The sequence below is a fragment of the Heterodontus francisci genome, chromosome 1 (genome assembly GCF_036365525.1).
Source record: "Heterodontus francisci isolate sHetFra1 chromosome 1, sHetFra1.hap1, whole genome shotgun sequence".
Taxonomy (NCBI): Eukaryota; Metazoa; Chordata; class Chondrichthyes; order Heterodontiformes; family Heterodontidae; genus Heterodontus; species Heterodontus francisci.
Genome location: NC_090371.1, coordinates 193735254 through 193763249, shown reverse-complemented (window position 1 = coordinate 193763249; position 27996 = coordinate 193735254). Strand labels below are relative to the sequence as shown.

General features: G+C 43.1%; 1 protein-coding gene across 3 annotated transcripts in view; it reads left to right on the top strand.

Annotated features, from left to right (window-relative positions):
• acox3 (acyl-CoA oxidase 3, pristanoyl) overlaps nt 1-27996 on the top strand; it is a 192686-nt gene that overhangs the window by 64769 nt on the left and 99921 nt on the right. For all 3 annotated transcript variants that reach the window (XM_068039930.1, XM_068039922.1, XM_068039915.1), the window contains 4 exons: nt 9132-9228; nt 9927-10109; nt 12118-12240; nt 22410-22530. In XM_068039930.1, the coding sequence (XP_067896031.1) occupies nt 9132-9228; nt 9927-10109; nt 12118-12240; nt 22410-22530 (524 nt within the window). The remainder of the gene's footprint in view (nt 1-9131; nt 9229-9926; nt 10110-12117; nt 12241-22409; nt 22531-27996) is intronic.

Sequence of the window (27996 nt, the reverse complement as noted above, 5' to 3'; positions counted from 1 at the left end):
TTGACAGGCAGAGAGATCTGGGTGTACAGGTGCATAGGTCCTGAAAGTGGCAACGCAGGTGGATAAGGTAGTCAAGAAGGCATACGGCATGCTTGCCTTCATCGGTCGGGGCATAGAGTATAAAAATTGGCAAGTCATGTTGCAGATGTACAGAACCTTAGTTAGGCCACACTTAGAATATTGCGTGCAATTCTGGTCGCCACGCTACCAGAAGGACGTGGAGGCTTTGGAGAGGGCACAGAGGAGGTCTACCAGGATGTTGCCTGGTCTGGAGGGCATTAGCTATGAGGAGAGGTTGGAAAAACCCGGATTGTTTTCACTGGAACGACGGAGGTGGAGGGGCGACATGATAGAGGTTTACAAAGTTATGAGCGGCATGGACAGAGTGGATAGTCAGAAGCTTTTTCCCAGGGTGGAAGAGTCAGTTACTCGGGGACATAGGTTTAAGGTGCGAGGGGCAAAGTTTAGAGGGGATGTGCGAGGCAAGTTTTTTACACAGAGGATGGTGAGTGCCTGGAACGTGCTGCCAGGGGAGGTAGTGGAAGCAGATACGATAGCGACGTTTAAGAGACATCTTGACAAATATACGAATAGGAAGAGAATAGAGGGATATGGGCCCCGGCAGTGCAGAAGGTGTTAGTTTAGGCAGGCATCAAGATCGGCGCAGGCTTGGAGGGCCGAATGGTCTGTTCCAGTGCTGTACTGTTCTTTGTTTGTTCTTTGAGTGTTGGGTGTTCAAATGGGGAAATGAGGAGGTGCTTCAAGAGAGAGGAATGGGTGGAGCTGCAAGGTGTGTTCTAAGGAGTGCTGTTCACGAGAATGCTGGGGAAGTCAGAGTGCAGGGATTGCCACTTCAGTATGAGGTGCCACTCACCTTTCCTGGCCTGATGAATTCAATTAACTTTTTTGGCACTGTTTCCTTGTGTGAGGTACCACATTCCTGCTGCTGACCTCATCAGCCACTTCAACCCATGCCTGCTTGGTTCCATATGCTGGGAGCAGTGTTTCTCTACAGGCTTTCACTACCTCACAGCATGACCTGCAGGATGCCTCGGAGAACTGAAGGGCTGCGTTCCCATGTTGAACATCATTCATTGTGCTTTCTCTGTCTCTTCTGACACTTCTCTAATAGATGCATTCTGACCCCTGCCAGGGTTACTTTTAAATAGTGAGCCTTTAATTGTCAGGTGTCGGTCGTCATCACACCTGACTGCTCCAATTGGTCACAAAATCTGGGAAGTGGGATGCTTATTCCATGGCTGAGTTAAACCATGCCAAAGCCCACTTTAGCAACTTTTGGATTCCCAACCTGCTTGCAGCCTCCCCTGCTGCAACAGGGTCTAAATGTTAAAATTCTGCCCATTGTATGTTACAAATCATTTCCAGTTGTATTGATACAAGCTAGGAGTTTTGTTTCTTGTGCACGTGTTTGGACTGCACTATCCTGGGAATTATAAGCCCATGCGATTGCTAGGAATTGTTTAGGTGCCAGTGATGGCTCTGGCAATAGCATGAACTTAAGCTATGATTCTGTGAAAGAGTCACATGCCTCAGATGGAGAAATGCAAAAGTTGGGCACATTGGGCCTGAAAGTCCATGGTCACACTCCAGCGGAATAAGTGAGGCAGAATGTGCACCATTGACCTTCACTTCTCACCTCGCTAAAGTATCCAGGGTCATGGTGGGGTCAACTGTTTAGTATCCTGCCTCTTACAGGAGGTAGCAGCAGGAAATGTGTAAGTGAGCTGTTCTTTGGCAGTCAGAGCCAACAGCTCGCCTTTTGTTTTCTTCTGCACTATTGACCCCCTTTTGAGAAGCTGTTGCTGTTATTTGGAAGTCTCGACTTGGACACCAAGTAGGTCTTACTTTCATCAATGAGCTGACCTGTAAAATAACATTCAGGTTCCTGGGTGCTCATGCAGTCAAGACTGAGAACATTTCTCTCCGCTACATTACCCTGTAACGTCATAGGCCATGTTTGGGTTGGATGGAAGTTTCAGCTGCCCCAGGCCTCTATGCGAATTGGGACAGCAGGATTCTGAGCAGACAGCCACTACTCCAAGGTCACGCCAGAGTATTTATTTTCATTAGTCCCTCTGCACCAGATTTGTACCCCAGACCTGCCATTGGGACAGAGAATTTTGGCCCAATGTAATTTCTAATGGGTCGTTTAATCATTCCATTTTAAATTTTTATTTTTTTCTGTTGGTGTTATTGTTTAACAAGTCTTAGTTTCAGAAACAAGTGATTGGCTGAGTTGAAAATACAGGATAGCAATTGAAAAATTTTTCAAGAACTGTTTGGAGTAATATGAATAGTTTTGTTTTTGCTCCTTGTGGTTGGTAGCTGTTACCAGCTGCCAATTTTTGATTTGAAGTTTTTGAAATGTGATTTTGTAGCTGTTCTATGATCACAAAATGTTATTTAATCAGGTGCATTTATGACATGGATTTTATATATCACAAGTATTATACCTGAGTGTGACACCCAAAGTATAGTATTTCACACCCAGCTACTGTCTCAGGCTGCTATTTATATTATGTGTTTCATTTTTAGCTTTTTTCATTACATCTTTGAGTAAAGATTCCAATACTTTTCCTTACCACTGGAATTCAGCTAACTGGTCGATAAGTTAGTATAATCAGCTCAATCTGTATTTTTTAATTGGTACATTTGCCTCTTATTGCTATTCTAAGAATGTGAAATTTGAGCTAAAAAAGTGTTTGAAGCCCAAATATGATGCTTGAATTGTGACACACATAAATGATAATTGCGTGCATGTTTATTATCTACTAGTTGATTAGTTGACATTGCTTGCAGTAAGATGGATGATGCACTGTTTTGTCAAGCCAAGAGCATTATATAATGTGCACAATGTATTATTCTGCTGCTAAGGTGATGAAAACATTAGCCCATAAAGTCTAATTTCTGTAGAGTAAGTACAGACTTAATCTTTCAGATAATAGATCAGAACTTTGCTTTCCTTTCTGTTTTTTTTTCCATTTGATTGATATGGTCATCCAAGAGATTGCAGACATTGTGGCTTCTGTATCAATTAAGATACTTAAATAAAAAATAATAGTGTATTTATACTGGAACCCTATTTATATCCCTTCCCTTTGAGCTTCAATAACACTGAAAGGTAAACTCATTTCCTTTAGCAAATTGTGAAATGCTTAGTTAAGTCAGACAGTGTGGTGTCTGAAAGAACATCCAGTGATTATTCACTGCTGATCAGTGAACTGTATTTTGTTGTCTTAAATCTTGCACTACTGTACAAACAGGAAGTCCATACTGTTGACACAAATGTGGTGACTGGCACTATGAAATAATCCACATAGTCACTCACATGTTAAACCACAAGTCTGAAGTTCTTTTAATAAAACAGTATTTTCCTTTCAGACTAAATAGCTAATTTGATTTTTTTTTTACATTTCAATTTTTTTTAGTTTATTCAGATATTTATCTATATACGGTTACCCTAGTTCATAGTTTATTTTCAAATTCTGTTTGCGGTAAATCTAGAAATAAGATCCACAAAAAAATGAGAGGAAAACAACCTCCAACACTGACATTAATAAGAGTTCTATTGACAAGAACTGCTGCCACATACTGGGCTGAATTTACTTTCCCCCCCCCCCCCACCCCCCCGGCAAGGCGTCAGGGTTCGTGGTGGGAGAGGCCTGAAGATCACTCTGGAGATGGCCCACCCCCAACATGATGCCGTGAGGGCCCAGCCCGATCTTCACGGAGGAGGAGAGGCCATGTGGCAGCACCCCTGCCGCTTGGCGACGGGCCCTGCATTTAAATATTTAAATACATTAACATACCTGACTTAATTGCAAGTCCACCACCGGTCCTGGTGCGATCTTCATGCCGCTGGTCGGCAATCCCGCGTTTTCTGATCCCCATCTGGGGAATCAAGGCGCCACACTGGTTGGGAGGCGAGAGCAGGAAATTTTTCTGTGTGGTGGGGGAGCAGCAGTAGAATAGCGATAAAAGTCTTTCATTGGTGGAGGGGATGGTGGGAAGGGGTGAAGTTTATATTTTATGCACTTTGAGGGGGGGAAGGTCAGTTGAAAAAGGTAAGTGTTTTGGGGTGGAGAGGGAAAGTATTTAGTATTGTGGTTATCGTGGTCGGGGGGGGCGGGGGGGAAGAGGTTCAAAAACACCGCTTTTAATTGTTCTTAAAAATGTTTCTTAAAATCTGTCAAAATACCAGAAGGGCTCCAAGCCCTTTAAAAATGGTGTCAGCGCCTGCGCAAAGGCAGTTGACGCCATTGCCAGTGACGGACGGGCCGCACCCTCCACGGGATCGGGGGGCGGACTGCCCTGTCCATTCAAATGAGCTGCCGCAGAGAGGATTGCAGCGGCTCATTGACATGCGGCGGGCGTGGGCCGGGCCGGTCTAACAAACTTGATTGAATTTTACAAGGAGGTGACTAGATGTGTAGATGATGGTAAGGCAGTTCATGTAGTCTACATGGACTTCAGTAAGGCTTTTGATCAGGTCCCGCATGGGAGATTGGTTAAGAAGATAAGAGCCCATGCGATCCAGGGCAGTTTGGCAAATTGGATCCAAAATTGGCTTAGTCAGAGGAGGCAGAGGGTGATGGTCAAGGGTTGTTTTTGCAAGTGGAAGCCTGTGTACCGCAGTGATCGGTGCTGGGACCCTTGCTGTTTGTGGTGTACATTAATGATTCAGACGTGAATATAGGAGGTATGATCAGTAAGTTCGCAGATGACACGAAAATTGGTGGTGTCGTAAATAGTGAGGAGGAAAGCCTTAGATTACAGGACGATATAATGGGCTGGCAAGATGAGCGGAGCAGTGGCAAATGGAATTTAATTCTGAGAAGTGTGAGGTGATGCATTTTGGAAGGACTAAGAAGGCAAGGGAATATACAATGAATGTTAGGACCCTAGGAAGTACAGAGGGTCAGAGGGACCTTGTTGTACTTGTCCACAGATCATTGAAGGCAGCAGCATAGGTCGATCAGGTGGTTAAGAAGGCATATGGGATACTTGCCTTTATTAGCCGAGGCATAGAATATAAGAGCAGGGAGGTTATGATGCAGCTGTATAAAATGCCAGTTAGGCCACAGCTGGAGTACTGTGTACAGTTCTGATTGCCACACTATAGGAAGGATATGATTGCACTGAAGAGGGTGCAGAGGAGGTTCACCAGGATGTTGCCTGGGTTGAAGCATTTCAGCTATGAAGAGAGACTGGATAGGCTAGGGTTGTTTCCCTTAGAACAGAGAAGGCTGAGGGTGGACATGATAGGTTTACAAAGTTATGAGGGGCATTGGTAGGATAGATAGGAAGAAACTTTTTCCCTTAGTGGAGGGATCAACAATCAGGGGGCATAGATTTAAGCTAAGGGGCAGGAGGTTTAGAGGGGATTTGAGGAAAAAAATTTTCACTCAGAGGGTGGTTGGAATCTGGAACACGCTGCCTGAAGGAGTGGTAAAGCCAGGAACCCTCACAACATTTAAGAAGTATTTAGATGAGCACTTGAAACGCCATAGCATACAAGGCTATGGGCCAAATGCAGGAAAATGGGATTAGAATAGATAGGTGCTTGATGGCCGGCACAGACACGATGGCCCGGTGGGCCTGTTTCTGTGCTGTATAACTGTATGACCTCGGCGGCGGCAGATGATGATTCCGGCCACTGAGTGGGGATGGAGGATGGGATGCAGTGAGGCTTGTTACTTGTGTCTTGTTACTACTTGTTAATATTCTAAAATAGGAAATGGTTTTTTGAAGTAATGTGCTTTTCCTACATCTTGTACAGTGCAATAGGATATGTCAGAACCCACGATTCTCAGTTATATGGTAAGTTTTCAGTCTCAGCTGGGCCAACATCATGTGATTAAGATCAAAGAGAAGCAAAACTAATCAAAGATTCAATCAACCTGTATTACTGCTTTTTCCAGATCTGGAGTGCATTACCTGGAAGTGCGGTGGAGGCGGGTTCAATCAAGGCATTCAGGCAGGAATTGGACTATTATCGGGAAGGGAGGAATGTGCAGGGCTATGGGGGAACGTGCTGGGTGAGCTGCTCCTTCGGAGAGCCTGTATGGGTGTGATGGGTCAGATGGCCTCCTGTGCTGCAACCATTTTGTAATTCTTTTCCATTCATCCTTGTAGCTACTAGCCTTCTTATTCTGAAGTAGGATGTGGAGATTTATTGTGAATGAAAAATACCACCTTTCTCTTGTAAATAGCAAAATATGAAAATGTGCGATATGAATAAATTTGGTTGCTTTGGAATGTATGTATGGTCTGGTGGAAGAAAATTATTGTCAAATTGAGGCATGATGAAGTAACTGTTGCTGTAATTATTCTGGGTTATTTTTCTCCTCTTAGTTTGTTTTAATTTGAACTTTATCAGGTGGTTTAAGTTTGCAGTTCTGCATATAGCCCAGTTTAAATTTTGCAAGGTGGCTACTTTCACAACCAGGAAATCATCTGTGGCCAGGACAGCAATTGTGTAACATTACTGAATCCTAATCATTGGTCATTAGACTCTTATACACTGGACATTCAACTACAGCTTTTTTCTGTTGATAAATCTTTAGCAATAACATCACCCTCATTAATTCTCTTATGCAAATTATATTGTGGGTATCAAAAGTACTGATGCATAGTACACGTACTCTTATGGACCCTGCAGGTGTACCAGGCAGAGAGAGAGAAAAAAAAACAGAAAGCCAGACAGACACGAAAATACAGACACGAAATCTGCATCTGTAAAGAAAATGAAGAGTACATAATATTGAAATAATATATTAATCACAAAAATAAGTACTTGTCTTTGTGAAATAAAGGGGTGATCTGATGGTGCTAGTGGAGAACAACATTTACAAGGACTGCAATTTAAGGAAATTATGTTTGCATAGCCTGTGACTTTCAGTCCATTTACTTACATGTCCATGATTTCCCAGGATGTACTCCCTGTGGGTGTCACTCTGCTTGGATCATGAAATGACACCTAATACATTATTTCAATATTACACACAGGTTTCTTTTAGTATATTGTTGAGTAATAACAATTCCAACTGACTATTTTAAGCATGTAGTTTAACTAGGAACCTGGCAATGGTTATGTTCTGATTATCTTCACTCTGAATCCTGTGATTACATTTTTCTTATGTTTATGATCATTCCAAGGATGCATTGTTAGTGTTATTCGTAAATTACGTAATTCAGAGGAGAAAGGGAGGAAAACCTGGACATTTTTCATTGAAGAACTAGAAGTTAGAACTTGAGTAGCAAACAATAATAGATCAAGAGCTCAGCTTGACTGAAAATATATATTAAAAATAATATGCATAAAATGAATATGAAATATCAATGCTATGAAAATTACCTAATACCTCCTTTGACACAGAGGAAATGAGCAATTTTCCAAGTCATTGGGAGATGATGACGTGTCTCCTGACATCTGATTTTCATCCAAATTGCTGTAGTGCATTTGCAGTCTGGGCTTGTTTGCTTACTGTCTTGCTGCAGTGTGTTTCTGTCTAGCCATCTTCATATAACTAAAAAGTATATGCAGCTGCCTTTTTTCCATTTACAGAATTTTTATATGTAAAGTTTGGTTTCTAACCATCATAACAGTTAGTATTTGCTAATATGCAATAGCTGTTTCCAGATGGTCTGCTTCAATTGGCTTTACATGGAATTGACTGTTAAAAGTGCTGCTTATGAGAGGACTTGCCAAAAGATTTTTGTCAGCGTACAGCTGAACCTTCTGCATATAGTCATACAGTCCTTAAGAAAAACATTTACAGCTGTCCTATTAAAATGTCATCTACATGTTTTTTCCTCTGCCAAAAGAATTATTGATTGCTCACATCCATCTAAATTCCTATGGATATTAATTTATCAGAATAAATAAACTGTTCTAGTAAAACACGAGAACAGCATGTGTGCCTAGATTTAGATTTTACAGGAGATTCATAATTTGGGATGGTGAGGGTTTTAACCTTAAGTAATCACACAGAAATATTGTGTTTGTTTTTTAAATAAAAAGCTTATGCCATCAAGTCAGACAGTGTCCCATTGGAAAGGATCCATTTTAATTGTGCGGGCAACTGATCCTCAGACCTTCCAATGCACTGAGCAGGGATTTGCATCTTTCCCAGTTTTGCATCCAATCCTGACACAGTGCAATGAAAAAGTTGCCAGTGGGACTTGAAGTCCCAAGTCCAGTTCAATTGTTCATCATCTAAGTAGGTCTTTTTTTTGTTGAAGGAATCAATGTGGCAGATTTCAGGCAGGCTGCTTTCTTACTTTGAAAAAGTTCTCCTGTAGGGTGGGAAAAATAAATAATTATCTCTTGGAATCTTATGTGGGTTGGTTGAATACGTATTTTGCTCCAGAACATAGGGCTGATTCGATGACTGGGTGCTTCCAGAAAAGAGTGATGCTCACTGGGAACTCTCATTATATATTCAACCCTCATTTATCATGGTTTGTCTTGAGTCATGTTGAGTCCCTGTTAACTACTAATATACAATAAGGCTTAATTCTAGTTATTGCATCTGGTTACTTCACAGAATTTCACTCTAGCATAATGGCTCCAGTTTTTACAAGGTGAGCCTCTGATTGGGCATCATGCACATTTGGTGAGCATTGAAAATGCAGAGGGTGTAGTTTAATTCGGAACCTGGCAATGGTTATGTTCTGATTATCTTCACTCTGAATCCTGTGATTAGATTTTTCTTGTGTTTATGATCATTCCAAGGATGCATTGTTTGTGTTATTCCTCAATTACATAATTCAGAGAAGAAAGGGAGGAAAATCTGTGAAAAAATTCTAAAGTTTTCATTAAAGAACTAGAAGTTGGAACTCAAGTAGTTAACAAACATAGATCAAGAGCTCGGTTTAACTGAAAATATATATTAAAAGCAATATGCAGGAAATGAATATGAAATATCAATACCATGAAAATTACCTAATACCTCCTTTGACATAGAGGTAATGAACAATTTTCGAAGTCTGCCCAAATCGTGCAACAAATTTCCAATTGGTGTCGGTTGCACGCAAGGTGCTGCCAACGATGTGAGGCCTTACAAAATTTAATCGTGTCTAATGAGATTCTGTATTTGTTTTAACAGATTTGCTGTGTTCCACAATGTTAGAATACCACGAGAAAATCTACTAAATAGAACTGGAGATGTGACGCCTGAAGGAATTTATGTAACTTCATTCAAGGTATAATAGCCAAAAATATGCCTGTAAATTTATAATTGTGCTTTACTATGTTATAGCAGCATTTACATATTTCCTAATGTCACATAGGGGCAGATAAAAAAAATGGTGAGTGGCCAAAGCTCTGATGCACATCACGCAAATGTTTCCCATGTTATCCGGTTTGGTGATCTACTCTGTCCCCGATTATGTATAGCTCGCCAAAATACTCTTTTCAGCCTAGAATGATATGCATGTTATCAGGAATGGTGAACAGGCTGAGTGTCTATATAAAATGGCCACTGTCGAGTTAATCCCTTTAATTAAGTCTTTCGTAGAAAATGAAGAAGATTACTGTTAAAGATGCACTGCTGTATTTCTTAGTAACTGATTATTTCTGTTTGTTTTTGACTTGTTGAATAAAGGAAATTATGGAGACTTGTTATATTGTATCTGTCAGTGGCTGTAAAGCTGTAGTTGCTGTATATCTTACTAGTATCCAGCTGTAGGTATTCCTATGAAGATCCTCTGTATCAGTATGTTCTTAAGACTAAAAGAATCACCAAAGGCACACTAGGCATTTGAAATTGTGCCGTAGACACTTCATTTAAAACCATCCTTACTGCACTCACATACAGAGCTCCCGAGGGTAATTTTCAACTTTTACAGTGCTGAAAATAGCTGTTACAATTCTTTTCCTTTTTTTTTAATTCTCTTTTTAGGATCCTAATCATCGATTTGGTGCTTCTCTTGGATCACTGTCTTTTGGTAGAGTGTCAATCACAGGGATTGCAGCTGTGAATCTTAAGCTCTGCTTGACAATTGCAATTCGCTATTCCGCAGTACGTCGTCAGTTTGGACCAACAGATCATGAGGAAATACCAGTGCTTGAATATCAATTGCAGGTACATGCCGATACTAAGTATGAGGAGGAACAACCATCCACTGTACTCGGTACAAATTGAATAAAAACTAGTCTTTTTTTCTTTTTCTTTTGTAGCATTTTTCTATGTTAAAGGTGCTATCTAAATGCAAGTTGTCAATGTTCTTACCATTGTTGTCTACACAGAGAATACAGCATGTAAAGCATTTGGTTAATACGTTTTGCTGTTTTGTTGACTTTTTCTTAACTCCACATTTAAACAATATTTGCATTTGTTTTAAGTATCATAGGGATCAATAATAAAGGTGCCACAGCAATTGACAGGATAATGGGAATACTTGTACATAATTAGGTTCCTGGCTAATAGCTGCACATTCATAGAATTGTATCTCTTTCTGCTTACCAGCAAATGTTTTTGAGAGGAATGGTCCATATGGCTGTGAGGGTAATCAATAGATCATGCATTCTGGGGAATACTGCCATATGATAGAAATAGAGGCCCTTAATGTTTCTCACTGCTTTATTAAAGCAAACTGATGAAGTCACTGACGTTGGCCAATATGAGTAGCTTGCATAATACAAGTGTGTGCTAAAGCAGTGGTCTTCAAACTGTTTTGGTTGAAGGACCCCTTTTCAAATAGATTCATGATCACGGAACCCTCATCCAAATTATAATACAAGTAGAATTATAATTTGAAAGTTCTGCATGTAAACAGTGATTTAATACTGCTTTTAAGAAAACAGGTAATTACTTTGGTGCCGCTCTGAGTGCTCTCCATGCGTGCTCCCTTCTTAGGTAAGGCAGCCAGCTCACTCTATGCTGCACATGTGGTGGCTGCACTGTACTCTCACTTCCTGGCTGGCCCTTTCACATTATTTTGTGGACCCCGTGGAAAGTCTGAACGGACCCCCAGAGGTCTGCAGAACCCACTTTGAGAACCACTGCACTATTCTGTTAACCCAGTCCCTTAGTTTGTCACTTTGTCTAATTACAGTGTTAGGCAAACTCCTCACCTACCAAGACTGAGGCACACATTATTTCGCCACATGAACATTAAAACTTAAAATTGCAAGCCCCCGACTGGAAGGACATTTGCATAGTACTAGCAGTGTTGGAACAAAAGGGACTCAGTTGTTGCTTCCCCAATACACAGAAGAAGTGGTCAGACCAGTTTTAGTCACATGACTAGCTGACTGTTGAGATTTGGACTTCCAACAAAAGATTCGAACTCAGGCAAAGCCGTGTGCAAATGGAGTGAAGATGTCTCCTGGAACGGAAGCAAGAATTACTTCCTCTCCTGTCTGCCTGCTCCATCTCCTTCCCATGGAACTGAATCTTGTGAAAACACATGAAACTCAAAGAGAGAAAAGTCTCCTACGTGAACAAGGTTTAAGAAGAACACTGGGCATCGACGAAAGCAAGACTACTTACAAAAGGACTAAACTGTGAGCTCAGAGCACCGTGACAAGATATTGCCTCAAACTGTTCCACCTTATCTTTTCTTTTCTTTTCTGTCCCTATCTGCATGTATATATCGTGTGTGCATGCTAGCTTGGGCACATTGTATATACGTAGGCGTGAACCGTATTAGAGTTTAAGTTTAAGGTTTAAATAAATTTAATTTCAGGGTCAAAGCCTGGTGTGCCCATTTCTGTGCCTTGTAATTGGAAACTGTGAACAAGGATTCACAAAAAGGGGAACTCAAAACACAGTGTGTTTAAAATTAAACCCTGTTACAATAAGACCAGATGAAGATAGTAACAGACCCATAGACACATTTCTCACCTGGTCGTAACAACAGTAATTGCCATAAATGTTGGGGTAGTATTTCTAGAGGTTCTTTGATCTCCAGCCTAACTTCAACAGAAACTTCAGAGAAATGGCAGAAACATCTGTTTACCATGTTTCTTCAAGCCTTTTGCTGGAATCACAGCAAAAGATCAGACAACTCCCATGGGAAATGAGTTTTTTTTATCAGTAATTTTTCTTGTGTGATACAAGTTAAGCGAAATATTTTCTTTTATTTCAGCAATGCCGTCTTATTCCCTATTTGGCAGCCACCTATGCACTAGACCACTTTTTCAAGTCACTGACCATGAACTATGTTGAATATCAAATGGGATTATTGAACAAGGACAAGAGTGAAAGACAGGTGAGGATTATTACAAAGTAGTACACATGTATCCTGTGGAGCTGGATCTGCTTTTGAAAATTGCCAAAACTTTTTTTACAATACCAGTCAAACGAAGTTATTCCCTGAAAGTACGTACCTGTCTTAAGAGGGCATCTTGCTGATTTGGGCATACAAATTGACTTGCCTGATTCAGTTGTTAGAGCCATGTGGTGAGGTGTGTGGGTGGTACCAACTGTTCAACTCCCACCTGACCACAGCAAGTGTTTTTGTTATTGGGGGTTTAACCCTTTGTATTTTATTTGTCAAGTAAACAGACAGAGACAGGTTTCCTCATAGGGTTAAAACAGAAGATTAATTATTTATTGAGCAATATGCCTTATCCCGAAATTGTCCCAACCGCATCCAGTCACGCATCCAGTCACGCATACATGCACACACACATACACATATACGTGCACAAAGAGACAGATAAAGAGGAAAAAGGATAAGTGGTTTTCAAGTGAGATAGGGTTTTGGGGTTCATGGTAAACCATTGAATTCTCTCAGAAGTCAAGATCTCGTTGGTTGCAGGTCTGAGTTGCTGGTACGTTTCTCTCTTAGTGGAAAGTTCAGTTTGAAGACAGAGGATCACTTTCAGTTCATTGCTGCCTAGGTTGGACATGTAGAATTCACAACAGGATGTCTTCCTTCTGGCTTGCTGAATTTCCTCCCCAGCTCTTAGCTGGATAAGCTTCTTGGTGCTGCTTCTTTCTGGGTCAGTCACTCAGTCAGTCACTGCTGTTTTAAGGTAAAACTTTGTCACATCATATTCTGATAGGAGATGCTTTGATGTCTCTCTCATGGTGATCACACAATGACCCAGGATGAGAATAATCCATTTATGAAGTTTCTACTTCATACCTCCTTTGTTTCAGTAGAACCCATTCAATTCAGGAATGTTTCAGGATGGGTGTAATTGACACCTCTCAACCTAGTTAGGCCTCCTTTGTTCTAAACAGATAGTATGGTAATGTTTGAATACGCATGCGGCCATCTTTTGCAGAGTTATCCATTATTTTTAAAAAAGCAAAGTCAATTTTTATACCTCTTCAGTTTGAGTTTGTATTTTTTCATCATTGCACTTCTCTAAGCGTGGCACAGTGACCTGACAATGCCTGCTATTTGTTACCAGTATGAAAGAGTGTCCTTGACTCTACTTATTAGTACAATCAGCTGAAAATTGATCCCATGCTGAACCTGCATTTTTTTGTTCTCAACCAGTGACCCTACTAAAATTTCTCGTTTATAAGAGATGCTGGAGCCCTTTGAAATTGGCTTCTTAAAGATATGTTGGATGTGTTAGTGCTATTAGCAGACTGACCAATGCAAACAGATGGACCGCTGGGTTGAGCACTACCTAGAACTGTACTCCAGGGAGAATGCTGTCACTGAGACTGCCCTCAATGCAGCCCAGCCTCTACCAGTCATGGATGAGCTGGACATACAGCCAACCAAATCGGAACTCAGTGATGCCATTGATTCTCTAGCCAGCGGAAAAGCCCCTGGGAAGGACAGCATTACCCCTGAAATAATCAAGAGTGCCAAGCCTGCTATACTCTCAGCACTACATGAACTGCTATGCCTGTGCTGGGACGAGGGAGCAGTACCCCAGGACATGCGCGATGCCAATATCATCACCCTCTATAAAAACAAAGGTGACCGCGGTGACTGCAACAACTACCGTGGAATCTCCCTGCTCAGCATAGTGGGGAAAGTCTTTGCTCGAGTCGCTCTGAACAGGCTCCAGAAGCTGGCCGAGCGCGTCTACCCTGAGGCACAGTGTGGCTTTCGTGCAGAGAGATCGACCATTGACATGCTGTTCTTCCTTCGTCAGATACAGGAGAAATGCCGTGAACAACAGATGCCCCTCTACATTGCTTTCATTGATCTCACCAAAGCCTTTGACCTCGTCAGCAGACGTGGTCTCTTCAGACTACTAGAACAGATCGGATGTCCACCAAAGCTACTCAGTATCATCACCTCATTCCATGACAATATGAAAGGCACAATTCAACATGGTGGCTCCTCATCAGAGCCCTTTCCTATCCTGAGTGGTGTGAAACAGGGCTGTGTTCTCGCACCCACACTTTTTGGGATTTTCTTCTCCCTGCTGCTTTCACATGCGTTCAAATCCTCTGAAGAAGGAATTTTCCTCCACACAAGATCAGGGGGCAGGTTGTTCAACCTTGCCCGTCTAAGAGCGAAGTCCAAAGTACGGAAAGTCCTCATCAGAGAACTCCTCTTTGCTGACGATGCTGCTTTAACATCTCACACTGAAGAGTGCCTGCAGAGTCTCATCGACAGGTTTGCGGCTGCCTGCAATGAATTTGGCCTAACCATCAGCCTCAAGAAAACGAACATCATGTGGCAGGACGTCAGAAATGCTCCATCCATCAATATTGGCGACCACGCTCTGGAAGTGGTTCAAGAGTTCACCTACCTAGGCTCAACTATCACCAGTAACCTGTCTCTAGATGCAGAAATCAACAAGCGCATGGGTAAGGCTTCCACTGCTATGTCCAGACTGGCCAAGAGAGTGTGGGAAAATGGCGCACTGACACGGAACACAAAAGTCCGAGTGTATCAGGCCTGTGTCCTCAGTACCTTGCTCTACGGCAGCGAGGCCTGGACAACGTATGCCAGCCAAGAGCGACGTCTCAATTCAATCCATCTTCGCTGCCTTCGGAGAATACTTGGCATCAGGTGGCAGGGCTATATCTCCAACACAGAAGTCCTTGAAGCGGCCAACACCCCCAGCTTATACACACTACTGAGTCAGCGGCGCTTGAGATGGCTTGGCCATGTGAGCCGCATGGAAGATGGCAGGATCCCCAAAGACACATTGTACAGCGAGCTCGCCACTGGTATCAGACCCACCGGCCGTCCATGTCTCCGCTATAAAGACGTCTGCAAACGCGACATGAAATCGTGTGACATTGATCACAAGTCGTGGGAGTCAGTTGCCAGCATTCGCCAGAGCTGGCGGGCAGCCATAAAGACAGGGCTAAATTGTGGCGAGTCGAAGAGACTTAGTAGTTGGCAGGAAAAAGGACAGAGGCGCAAGGGGAGAGCCAACTGTGCAACAGCCCCGACAAACAAATTTCTCTGCAGCACCTGTGGAAGAGCCTGTCACTACAGAATTGGCCTTTATAGCCACTCCAGGTGCTGCTTCACAAACCACTGACCACCTCCAGGCGCGTATCCATTGTCTCTCGAGATAAGGAGGCCCAAAGAAGAAGATTAGCAGACTGAAATTTTTGCCTTATTGGAAACCTTACACTTTGAGTATTGCATTTCATCAGACCTGATTTTATTGCATTGCGAGTGTTACGATCCCGTTAGGGACCGTTGACTTTTAAAAAGAAAACATCGAATCCCCAGTTATTATCTGAAAGAATTGTGCGGCAAGATTTCATGTTTTAAACAACAACTTTACTGTACAAGTGTTAAACAAAGCAAAATACTACTAACTTAATGCTACAATTTAGAAACACATATTTTAAACTTAAGAACATGAAGATCAATACTTTAAACTCCAGAACACCCTCGTTTGACTGTTATTTCCATCCAGAGTCCCCTATATTTTACAGGATCTTGGTGGTTTGTTCACTTCTCCTAGCACCAATCCAAAATATACCGCAGCTCTTATGAATTTCACTTTGATTTCCTTAATTTCTCAGCTGTCTTCCGAGGTTTGAGATTTCCTGGGAATTCTCCCTCTAGTTTTGGCTAAGCAAATCGTCCAGTTCACCTTCAACACCACACGAATCTGGATTTCCCAGCTTGAGCATGGGCTTGCATCAAAACAAAAGTACCCCTGGTTCCTGATGGCCTTTCTGCTCCTGAGTCCAACTGCTTTCAAAGCCACAGCTTTCTAAAAGCCAACTGACTGTCTAAAAGCCAACTCACTGACAGACTATAACAGCAAGCACACAAAAAAACTCAGACCTCAAAAGGCATCTCCCTAGCAACATCTATCTCCATAGCATGTGGTACACGTGGAATGTCCCAGGTGGCAATTTAAGCTAGTTATTTCCAACTCCAAATCTTCTCTTTGTTCTGGGAGATCACATGAATAATTAAAACTCCTGATGGAGGTAGCTACAGACGCACTAGGCTGGATTTTATGGACTTCCTCGAGGTGAGGTCATAGGCAGGGGGGCGGAGGGCCCATTGCCATGCAATCTTGCTGGGGGTGGGATAGGCCAACGACGGCCTTCCTGCCCAGAGGCCAATTGAGGCGCTTAAGGGGCTCTTTCTACCACCACCGCTGGGATCTGACCAGTGGTGGGACAGTGGGGGGAGTGCCTCCACCCATAGGGGAGGGCACATTTTAAAACAGGCACCCTCCCTGTGAGCTCGAGGGGCAGGGGGGATTTGTGCCCATCCTCCTTGGGCAATCTGTGACCTATATAGGGCCCTGTCCAGGAAACAGTGCACCTCCCAGGACACCCCTGCCCTGGGCTTTACACCCACACCCGCAAACCCACTCACCGGAGCCTTCCATATTGGTCCCGGCAACCCTGCCTCACTTACCTGAGGTCTGGACGTCCACCACTGAGACTGAGTCCAAGGCCTCTGCAATGCTGGCAGTGGCCACCGCTCCTGGTGGTGCTGCTGATCCTGCTGAGCTGCTGGCCCTGTGAGTGGCTGGCAGTTCTTGGAGGCAGGATCTCTGTCTTTAAAGAACGGAAATCCTGGCGTGAGACGCTTAGCCTTCAAAACACTGGAAGATCGCTCCATGGGTACCACAAAGGCTGAGGCAGGGTCCCCTCACCTTTTCGGTCCAGCGACAGGAGTAAAGGCCTACTCAGGTCAGAAAAAAAAATGACAGAACCACATCGGACCCGAGCCCGACCCGGCCAAGTCCCTCCATTTTTTCCCACGCCCAACCCTACCCGACCCGAGCCTGACCCGACCACTGGAATGTTCCCTTTTACCTGCCTTTTGATTCTGAATCCGTTTCTTTTTAAACAACTTTTCAAGTCCAATTAATACTGTGTATGTCCGACCCAACCCGAGCCCAAAAGCAGGACCCGGAAGAGTGAGCCGACCCAACCCAAACCCACCACCTCCACAAAATTCACTGTCTCCGCGCTTCCCGTTAAAGGCCTGCTCGCGTCTGGAAATGAGACCCGACCTGAGCCCAACAGAACCTCATCCCAGCCCGAGCCCAACCCGGCCCAACTCCTTTCATTTTTTCCTGCGCCTGACCTGACTTTGTTCCTTACCTGCATAAGCTTAAAATAACTGTAGCAAAACCATCTTTAAAGTCCAAAAAGTAAATTAACATGAGGGTCACTTACCTGAGGTGGTGATAGAGCGAGTCCGATCTGGCCCGGCCCAACCTGAGCCCGAATGCTGGACCTGGAAGTGCGACTCGAATCCGACATGTCGTTGGGTCCAGTTGGGTTCGGGTCGGGTAGCAGGCCTTTACTTCCCGTTATGACCTTATTAAATGGGCTACCCTTTGATTTGTAACCACCCCAGGTTTGTTTGTCAGCTTCTCAAACCAGGTGTTTTCATTTTTCATTCCCCCAAATTAAATTAGCTCTAGAAAATTAATATAAACCATGTAAGAACCAACATTAATTGGGATAGTCATCGTGTTAAGGGCTTAGATGGAGTGAAGTTCTTAAAATGTATACTGGAGAACTTTTTAGCTCAATATGTAGAGGATCCAACAAGGGAGAGTGCAGTGCTGGACCTAATTCTGGGGAATGAAGCCAGACAGGTGATTGATGTGTTGGTGGAGGAGCATTTTGGTGATAGCGACCACAACATAGTACAATTTAAGCTTGTTATGGAGAAAGAAATAGACAAGTTGCAAAAAAAGGTTTTGGATTGGGGAAAGCGAATTTTAGTAAAATAAGGCAGGATCTGGCCAAGGTAGACTGGAAAGAGTTACTTGTCGGGAAATCTACAGAAGAGCAGTGGGGGGCATTCAAAAAGGAAATGGGGAGGGTACAGGCCCAACATGTTCCCTCTAGGGTAATAGGTAGGAGCAACAAGCCCAGAGAACCATGGATGACCAGAAACATTCAGGGTACGATGAATAGGAAAAGAGAGGCTTTGAGCAAATACAAGGAGAGCAAATCAATCGAAGCATTAGTGGAGTACAAAAAGTGTAGGATGGAGCTTAAGAAAGCAATTAGGAGAGCAAAGAGGGGATATGAGAAAGCTCTGGCTGGTAAAAGTAGGGAAAATCCCAAGATATTCTATAAGTATATCAATGGGAAGAGGATAACCAGGGAAAGAGTAGGACCCATTAGGGACCAAGGGGGAAATCTGTGGGTGGAGTCAGAAGACATTGGTTGGGTGTTGAACGAATACTTCACATCTGTCTTCACCCAAGAGAAAGACGATGTAGATATGGAACTTAGAGAGAGAGAGACTGTGAGGTTCTTGAGCAAATTGTCATAGGGTGAGACAAGGTATTGGAGGTTTTGGAAGGCTTTAAAAGTGGACAAATCTCCAGGTCTGGACGATTTGTGTCCCAGGATGCTGTGGGAGGCGAGGGTGGAGATTGCAGGGGCTCTGACCCTAATTTTCAATTCCTCTCTGGCCACGGAGGAGGTGCCAGAGGACTGGAGAACAGCTAATGTGGTCCCACTATTTAAGAAAGGTTGTGGAGATAAGCCCGAGGGAACTACAGAACAGTAAGTCTCACTTCAGTGGTAGGAAAACTATTGGAGAAAATTCTGAAGGAGCGAATCTATCACCACTTGGAGAGGCAAAATTTGATTAGGAATAGTCAGCATGGCTTTGTCAGAGGGAGGTCATGCCGAACAAATTTGATTGAATTTTTTGAGCATGTGACCAGGTGTGTAGATGAGGATAGTGCAGATGATGTAGTTTACATGGATTTCAGCAAAGCCTTTGACAAGGTCCCACATGGGAGACTTATCAAGAAAGCAAATGCACATGGGATACAAGGTAACTTGATAAGGTGGATTCAAAATTGGCTTAGCTGTAGGAGACAGAGAGTGATGACAGACGGCTGTTTTCGTGACTGGAAGCCAGTGTCCAGTGGCGTACCACAGGGATCTGTGCTGGGTCCCCTATTGTTTGTCATTTTTATAAACGACATAGATGACTATGTGGGGGGTAGGATCAGTAATTTCGCGGATGACACAAAGATTGGCCGAGTGGTTAACAGTGAGGTGGAGTGTCTTGGGTTACAGGAAGATATAGATGGGATGGTCAAATGGGCAGAAAAGTGGCAGATGGAATTTAACGCTGAAAAGTGTGAGGTGATACACTTTGGAAGGAGTAATGTGACACGGAAGTATTCAATGTATGGCCTGACACTGGGAAGTTCCGAGGAACAAAGTGACCTTGGCGTGTTTGTCCATCGATCTCTGAAGGCAGAAGGGCAGGTTAATAGGGTGGTGAAAAAGGCATATGGGACACTTGCCTTTATCAATCGAGGCATAGATTACAAAAGCAGGGAGGTCATGTTGGAGTTGTACTGAACTTTGGTAAGGCCACAGCTGGAGTACTGTGTGCAATTCTGGTTGCCACATTATAGGAAGGATGTGATTGCATTGGATGGGGTGCAGAGGCGATTCACCAGGATGTTCCCTGGGATGGAACATTTAAGCTATGAAGACAGGTTGGATAGGCTTGGGTTGTTTTCACTGGAGCAGAGAAGACTGAGGGGTGACCTGATCGAGATGTACAAGATTATGAGGGGCATGGACAGGGTGGATAGGGAGCAGCTGTTCCGCTTAGTTGAAGGGTCAGTTACGAGGGGTCACAAGTTCAAGGTGAGGGGCAGGAGGTTTAAGGGGGATTTGAGGAAGAACTTTTTTACCCAGAGGGTGGTGACGGTGTGGAACGCCCTGCCTGGGAGGGTGGTAGAGGCGGATTGCCTCACAACCTTTAAAAAGTACCTGGATGAGCACTTGGCATGTCATAACATTCAAGGCTATGGGCCAAGTGCTGGCAAATGGGATTAGGTAGACAGGTTAGGTGTTTTAATGCATCGGTGCAGACTCGATGGGCTGAAGGGCCTCTTCTGCACTGTATTATTCTGTGATTCTGTGAACCTCTCTCTGGTCTAAAGGTTCTAGCCCTTGCTCTGTGTATCAATGGCACACAACAACTTGGATACTATTCCACTAGATGTGGTACACTTTTATTACACCACTAAGCAATAGTACATACTCATAATAATACCAGTTACTTAGCAGCCCTGTGAGTTGGAGTCTGTCTCAGTGGTCAGTCTGCTGATGAATCTTCTGTGTGTGACTTCCAGATGACCGTCCACGCCTCCCTAACGACTGCAGAAAAGATGTTCCTGTGGGCTTTTTCTTAATTTCTTTTTGCTGTGACCCTGTTCCATATAAGGTCAAACCTGTCTAACTCCTTCAATTAGTCGGCAGTTACCTCACTGCCCTTTTCAAAACCCTTCTCCAGGTGGTTGCCAACTTGGGCATTATGCAGGAATTTCAAAGCTCACTGCTTCAGATAACAACGACAGTTTAGCTCTGCTTCACTATCGAGCAGAATTATCAACCTCCAGGCTGGTATGAGCAGACCTTTTTTTTTAGCTCTTAATGAGCAAGGCCTGTATCTCTTCCTGGATGCCAGCACTTTTTCAGTTTAATTGTTTTTACACACCTTGCTAATTCTGGCAAGGCTCAGTCATGACCAAATTGACCATCCTGCCTTGTGCCTTCAGGTACACAGTACAGTTCATTAGATGACTTCAGTTTGGGTACTTCAATGCTCCATATTGCCACCATGAGACAGACTCCACACACACGAGACACTGCCACAACTAGTCTACATTCATTAATACAAAAGAAAATAAAGGAACAGATACATGGTTAAAAAGTGATTACACATTAAAAGATAAAGGACACATTGGCATACAACCATGAAGGCTTTTATCTGCCTATTTCTTTTTCTATAGCACTCTTGCTTTCATTTCCACAAGCAAATTGGTCAAGATGGGAATTCCTTGGGGATTCCAGTGGCACTCCATGATTTATATGATGAGCAGCAGTTTCTGTGGTGACAAGAAAGGCATTTGCAATTACAAATGCACCAATTTGTCCTCAGTCTAAGAGCCATGTATTAAGAACTAGACTTAACCAGCTGTGTACGTGAGAAAAAAAGTGCCTTTGTCCTTTGCAGCTCACCTTGAAGGCAGTCATTAAAGTTACAATGTTTCCTCTAGGTTGACCGAGTAAACTTCCACCACATAGACAAGCCTGCCCATGGCTGTGAAAGTGATTAGAGCTTTACATCTAATGCCATTGGAATCCTTCCAAGACACCATTGAGGACATTTGCCAACCAGTCAATCATACATGTATCAAAAAAAATTGAAAGTGACTTGGTTACCAGAGGAAAAAAATCATGACTTTCTTCGTGAACAGAATGCAGCAGCTTCAGAGGATGCAGCATTTTTTCCCCCAGGCAGGGCTTCATTGATTGCACATATGGCCACTTGTTCCTCATGTGAAATGAATAAGGATGAGTGCCATTCTATTAATGTCCAGATGATCTTGATCTATACCAACTTAATCATATAAATGAATACTGGGAGTATCCAAAATTGCCTTCATTTTATTAAGGTTAATTCACTATTGTTTCTTGGGAACTGAGGAACTATGGCTGATGGCCTCTGTGAAACCCATGAACATCACACAACGCAAACACAGTATTCTGGAGGAACATGCCATTTAAACTCCAGCAGAAATTCCACTATTTGCACAGATTGGGAGTGGGCTTGCTAGATAGCTAGCCCTGCCAAGGTCTCAAAAGCCAAAGCTGTCTACTGCATCTTGCACAGTTTTGCCATTGAGAGAGTATAGAATTCAATAGAAGGATGAATAGACTGAACCTGAATTTTTGGCAGAGAAGGAAGAGAAGTATATGGATGAAGCTGAGCTCCATCTGTTTTCGTCCTACCCCACCACCATATTACCACCCAAAAATCAGGCGGACCATGGCGGAAAATCCAGGCTACGTGAAATTATAGGGCAGATTTCCTACTTGCACACTCCTAGCATGGAGCCTCGATTACCATGAATGCTTGGCAAGAAATTCATTCTTGTGCATCAACTGCATTGCTTTTGTAGAAAATATATCACAACTGCTAACACTTTTCACATTTTTTCCACTCTTTTTATATAGGCAGAGCTTGGTAAAGAAATACATGCGTTGTCTAGTGCAAGTAAATCTCTTGGTTCGTGGACAGCTCAACAAGGCGTTCAAGAATTCCGTGAAGCTTGCGGAGGTCATGGCTATCTTGCTGGTAAGTATTAATATGTGTATTAGAATCTCAGCAATACTGATGAAAGTTTGCATTTGTATTGAACTCATTGAATCGTGATGAGACAGTCATGATCAATTTTGCAAATGAGACCTGATAAATATTTCAAAATGTCAACAATATTGTGGTTTGAGGAATTGTTCTACAATAATAAAATGGTAATTTTGTTGACTGTAATTATCTAGTAATTCCAGCTAAAACCATAGAAATTTGTACAATAACACCTTGCATTTATATAGCACCTTTAACATAGTAAAATGTCCCAAGGCACTTCACAAGAGTGTTTAGTTTAGTTTAGAGATACAGCACTGAAACAGGCCCTTCGGCCCACCGAGTCTGTGCCGACCATCAACCACCCATTTATACTAATCCTACCCTAATTCCATATTCCTACCGCATCCCCACCTGTCCCTACAAAATTTGACACTGAGCCACATAAAGGGATATTAGGGCAGATGACCAAAAGCTTGGTCAAAGAGGTAGGTTTAAACAAACATCTTAAAGGAGGAAAGCGAGGAATAGAAGCAGAAAGGTTTAGGGAGGGAATTCCAGGTTTTAGCATCTTGGCAACTTAATGCACGGTTGACAGTGTTGGCGTGTTTGAAATCGGAGGCGCTCAAGAGGTGAGAATTGGAGCAGTACAGATACCTCAGGAGGGTTCTAAGGCTGGGGAGATTACAAAAATAGGGAGCGGTGAGGTCTAGTGGAAATGAGGAACTTAAGAATATTAGTATTAGTAAGGGAATAGTGCTTGTGAAATTAATGGGTCTTAAAGTTGACGAATCCCTTGGACCTGATGGCCTACATTCTAGGGTTTTAAAAGAGTTAGCTAAAGAGATAGTGGATGCATTGGTTTTGATCCTCTACAAATCCCTAGATACTAGAACATTCCCCATGGACTGGAATGTAGCAAATGTAATCTCACTTTTCAAGAAAGGAGGGAGAGAGAAAACAGGCAACTTCTAGGCTAGTTAGCCTGACATCAATCGTACAGAAAATGCTAGAATCTATTATTAGTGACGTAGTAACAGAGCACTTAGAGAATCGTAATATGATTAGGCAGAGTCAACACGGATTTATGAAAGGGAAATTTTGTTGACCAAATCTGTTAAGAGTTTTTGAGGTTGTAACTAAGTAGGGTAGATAAGGTGGAACCGTTAGATGTAGTGTATTTGGATTTTCAAAAAGCAATCAATAAGGTACCACACAAGAGGTTATTACACAAAATTAGGGCTCATAGGATTGGGGGTAATATATTGGCATGGATTGAGGATTGGTTAATGAACAGAAATTGGGTTGGTAGGCTGTAACTTTCAGGGTATTGCAAGGATCAGAGCTTGAGCCTCAACTACTTACAATCTACATTAATGACTCGGATGAGGGTACCCAGTGTAATGTATCCAAATTTGCTGACGGTACAAAGTTAGGTGGGAAAGTAAGCTGCAAAGGGATATAGACCAGTTGAGCAAATAGGCAAGAACATGGCAGATGGAATATAACGTGGGGAAATATGCAGTTATCCACTTTGGAAGGAAAAATAGCAAAGCAGTATTTTTTTGAATGGTGAGAGACTGAGAAATGTTGGTGTTCCGAGAGACCTGGGTGTTCTTGTACATGAATCCCAGAAAGTTAACATGCAAGTATAGCAAGCAATTAGGAAAGCAAATGTTAGCCTCAATTACAAAGGGATTGAACTATAAAGGGAAAGTAGTCTTAATGCAATTGTGTAGAGCTTTGGTGAGACCACTCCTGGAATACTGTGTACCGTTGTAGTCTCTTTACCCAAGGAATGATCATCGAGCCTTGGAGGGAATGCGATGAACATTCAATGGACTATTCCTGTGTTGGGGGATGATCCTATGAGGGGATTGAGTAGACTGGGACTATATTCCTTGGAATTTAGAAGAATGAGAGGTGATCTCTTTGCAACATATAAAATTCATAAAGGACTTCATAGGATAGATGTTGGAAGGATGCTTCTCCTGGCTGAGAAGTTTAGAACTAGGGGCCACAGTCTCAGAATAAGGGATTGGCCATTTAGGACTGTGACGAGGAGAAATTTCTTTACTCAATGCGTTGTGTATATTTAGAATTTTCCACCTCTGAGGGCTGTGGATGTTCAATATATTCAAGACAGAGTTCAATGGATTTTTTGGATACCAAAGGAATTAAGGGATATCAGGGTAGTACAGGAAGGTGGAATTGAGGTAGAAGACCAGCCACGATCTTTTTGAATGGCAGCGCAGACTCTCGGGGCCGAATGGCCTTTTCCTGCTCCTATTTCTTATGTTGTTATGAAGGCATGAAGGGATTTGGAAACAAGAATGAAAATTTTAAAATAGAGGTGTTGCTTAAATGGAAACCAGTGTAGGTCAGTGAACACAGGGGTGATGGCTGAATGGGACTTGGTGTATGTTAGGACACAGGCAACCGGGTTTTGGATGACCAAGTTTATGGTAGTAGAACATGGGAGGTAGGTGACGAGTGTGTTGGAATAGTCAGGTTTGGAAGTAACAAAAAGTTTTTTAAAAATGAGCTGAGGCAGGGGTTGAGTCAAACGATGTTATGAATATGTAAATAGACTATCTTGGTGAGGTGTAGATACGTGGTTGGAGCTCATCTTGGGGCTAAATATGACACTAAGATTGTAAACAGTCTAGTTCAGCCTCAGAATTTTGCCAGGTAGAGGAATGGAATCGGTGATTAGGGAACAGAATTTGTTGTGGGGACTGAAGACAATGGGTATATTTAATCAGAAGGAATTTCTGCTCAACAAGTATTGGATGTTGCCAAGCAGTTTGCCAATTTAGAGACAGTGGTTGGGGTGAGAGAGGTGGTGGTGAGGTAGCGCAGGGTGTTGTCAGTGTACATGTGGAAACTGATGCTGTGTTTATGGGTGATGTTGCCGAGGGGTAGCATTGGAGGTGACTAAAGATAGATCCTTGGAGCGCACCAGAGGCTACAACAAGATAGATAAGAATTGAACCAGGTGAGTGCAGTCCCAATCAGCTACATGACGGTGGAGAGGCGTTGGAGGGGGATGGTTTAATCAGCCATGTCAAAGTTACACTCAGGTCAAGAAGGATGAGGAGGGACAATTTACCTTTGTCACAGTCACATAGAATGTCATTTGTGACTTTGATAGCCATTTCACTACTGTGACAGGGGCGGAAACCTGATTGGAGAGATTCAAACATGGAGTTTCAGGAAAGATTGGCACGGATTTGGGAGACAACCACACGCTCGAGGATTTTGGAGAGTAAAGGGAGGTTGGTGATGGGGCAGTAGTTTGCATGAACGGAGGGGTAATGTTTTTTTTTGAAGAATGAAGGGATGACAGCATATTTGAAAGAGAGAGGGTACAGTACCTGTGGGGAAGGCAGTATCCGTATCAGCCAGGAAGGGAAGTTAGATGGTCAGCAGTTTAATGGGACCAGGAGGTGGATCTCATGGACAAGATGAACTCTGAGAGGGCATGAAGGGAGTTAGAAAAACAAGGGAAAGATAAGAGTTCAGAGTTGGACAAGGGGTAACATTAGAGGAGGTTTGGCCTGGTGGGCTAGAAGAGAGGGAAACGACAGAGGCAGCTGATCAGAGGGTCTCAACCTTAATGACAAGAAAGTCTACGAGCTCCTCGCACTTGTTGGAGGTGAGGGTGGAGGAACTGGGAGAGGGGTTTAAGAAGAAGGTTTGTAGTAGATCAAAAAAGTCAGGAGTTATCTTTGCATTCCAGAATGATCCTGGAATAGTGAGAATTTTTAGCAGACAGGAGCAGGGCCAGATAATGCTTTCTGAGATCTGACAATGAATGGCTAAACTAGTTGTCTACCATATCTATTCAAGTCTGCGTCCCTTGGATCAGAGATGAGGGTCATACTGGGGAGAACAGCCAAACTGAGAGACTGTAATGGTTTTAATGGGGAGTAGAAAGTGGAGGTGAGTGAATGATTCAGCAGATTAGTCACTGCAGAAATGTGGTGGTGAATGGGGGTCTAAAGGCTAGACAGTTAGAATTTTGCAAGTATAGTTGTAAGTGAATTGGGAGAGAATTTTTTTCCAGAGGTGGACACAGAGGGCGGTAGGATTGGGAGGGGGGTGGGGTAGGATGTGGGTGGCGATTGATGCAAGCAAGTGATCAGGGATGGCCTTATCTGTGATATGATGGGAGTCATGAGGCCACTGAGATGGGAAGGTCAAGGGGATGGCTGCGAATATGGGTCGTGGAGTTTATATGGAGGAAGTGATTAAGGGAGGGTGGGGAGGGCAGTGAACTCAGAGAGGAGTGAGAGCACAGTAAGCGGCCAATCAAACCATTGTGTCAGTGTGTTTCTGTTCACACCATCCATTTTGGAGATGGATGCAACATCTAAAACCTTGGCTAAAAACTGGCTCTAAATATGTTGAAGCCCAGAATCATCATGATTCATATGTAGAGCTATTAAACCATAGATCTTCACAACATAGAGGCTTTTTGGCCCATTCTGTCTCTCGCAGCTGTTTTTACTATATAAAACTATTCTCCCTGCCCTGCTGTCTCCCTTTAATCCAATTTTCTCCTGATGCTTCAAATATTTATCCAATTTTCCCTTGTCAGGCAATAGTTTTTGCATCAACCACTCCCTGCGCCAAAGCCTTCCCTGCTCCAACAGCAATTTGTATAAAGAAATCTCCTATTCTCTCCACTCTTAGTGACATTTATAAACTAATAACCCCAGGACTTGCCCCTAATGTGCCAGTGTTACCTTTTTTCACTTTCCCCAACATCAGCCATTATGTGGCCCCTCCAAGGGAGTTTGCTGATTTTCTTGGCAATTTTAAGCTATGGACCCCAGCCTACTCACAGCTGAATTAAAACCTTGAAACTGGCATCAACAAACAGAAACTTTCATCCCATCGCTCTAGGTGGGAAATGATTGCAGGGCTTGGAGATGAAAGAGCAGATCTTATTTCACTGCACCACCAAGTCCCCATAAACCTAACTGTATTGTGAAACTATATAAGTTTCTCTGGGAGAAATTTTAACGTCTCACCCAGCAGTGCAGCATTCACGCAGTACTCCACTGAAATATCAGCTGAGACTATGTGCTCAAGTCTCTGGCTTGAGTCTTGAATTCACAACAGTCCTGTTCCATGGTAAGAGTGCTATCAATGAGCTAAGGCTGATACATAAGTGCAAGTCAATTCCTTTCCCATTAATTTGTGGTGTTACTGAGCCACTCTTTGTGATGGACATTTGAAGTCCTCCACCCAGAGTACATTCTGTGCCCTTGCTACCCTCCGTGCTTCTTCCAAGTGGTGTTCAACATGGTGGTGTACTGATTCATCAGCTGGGAGGACGGTAGGTGGTAATCAGCAGGAGGTTTCCTTATCCACATTTGACCTGATGCCATGAGGCTTTATTGGGTATGGAGTCAGCTTTGAGGACTCCCAGGGCAACTCCCTCCTGAC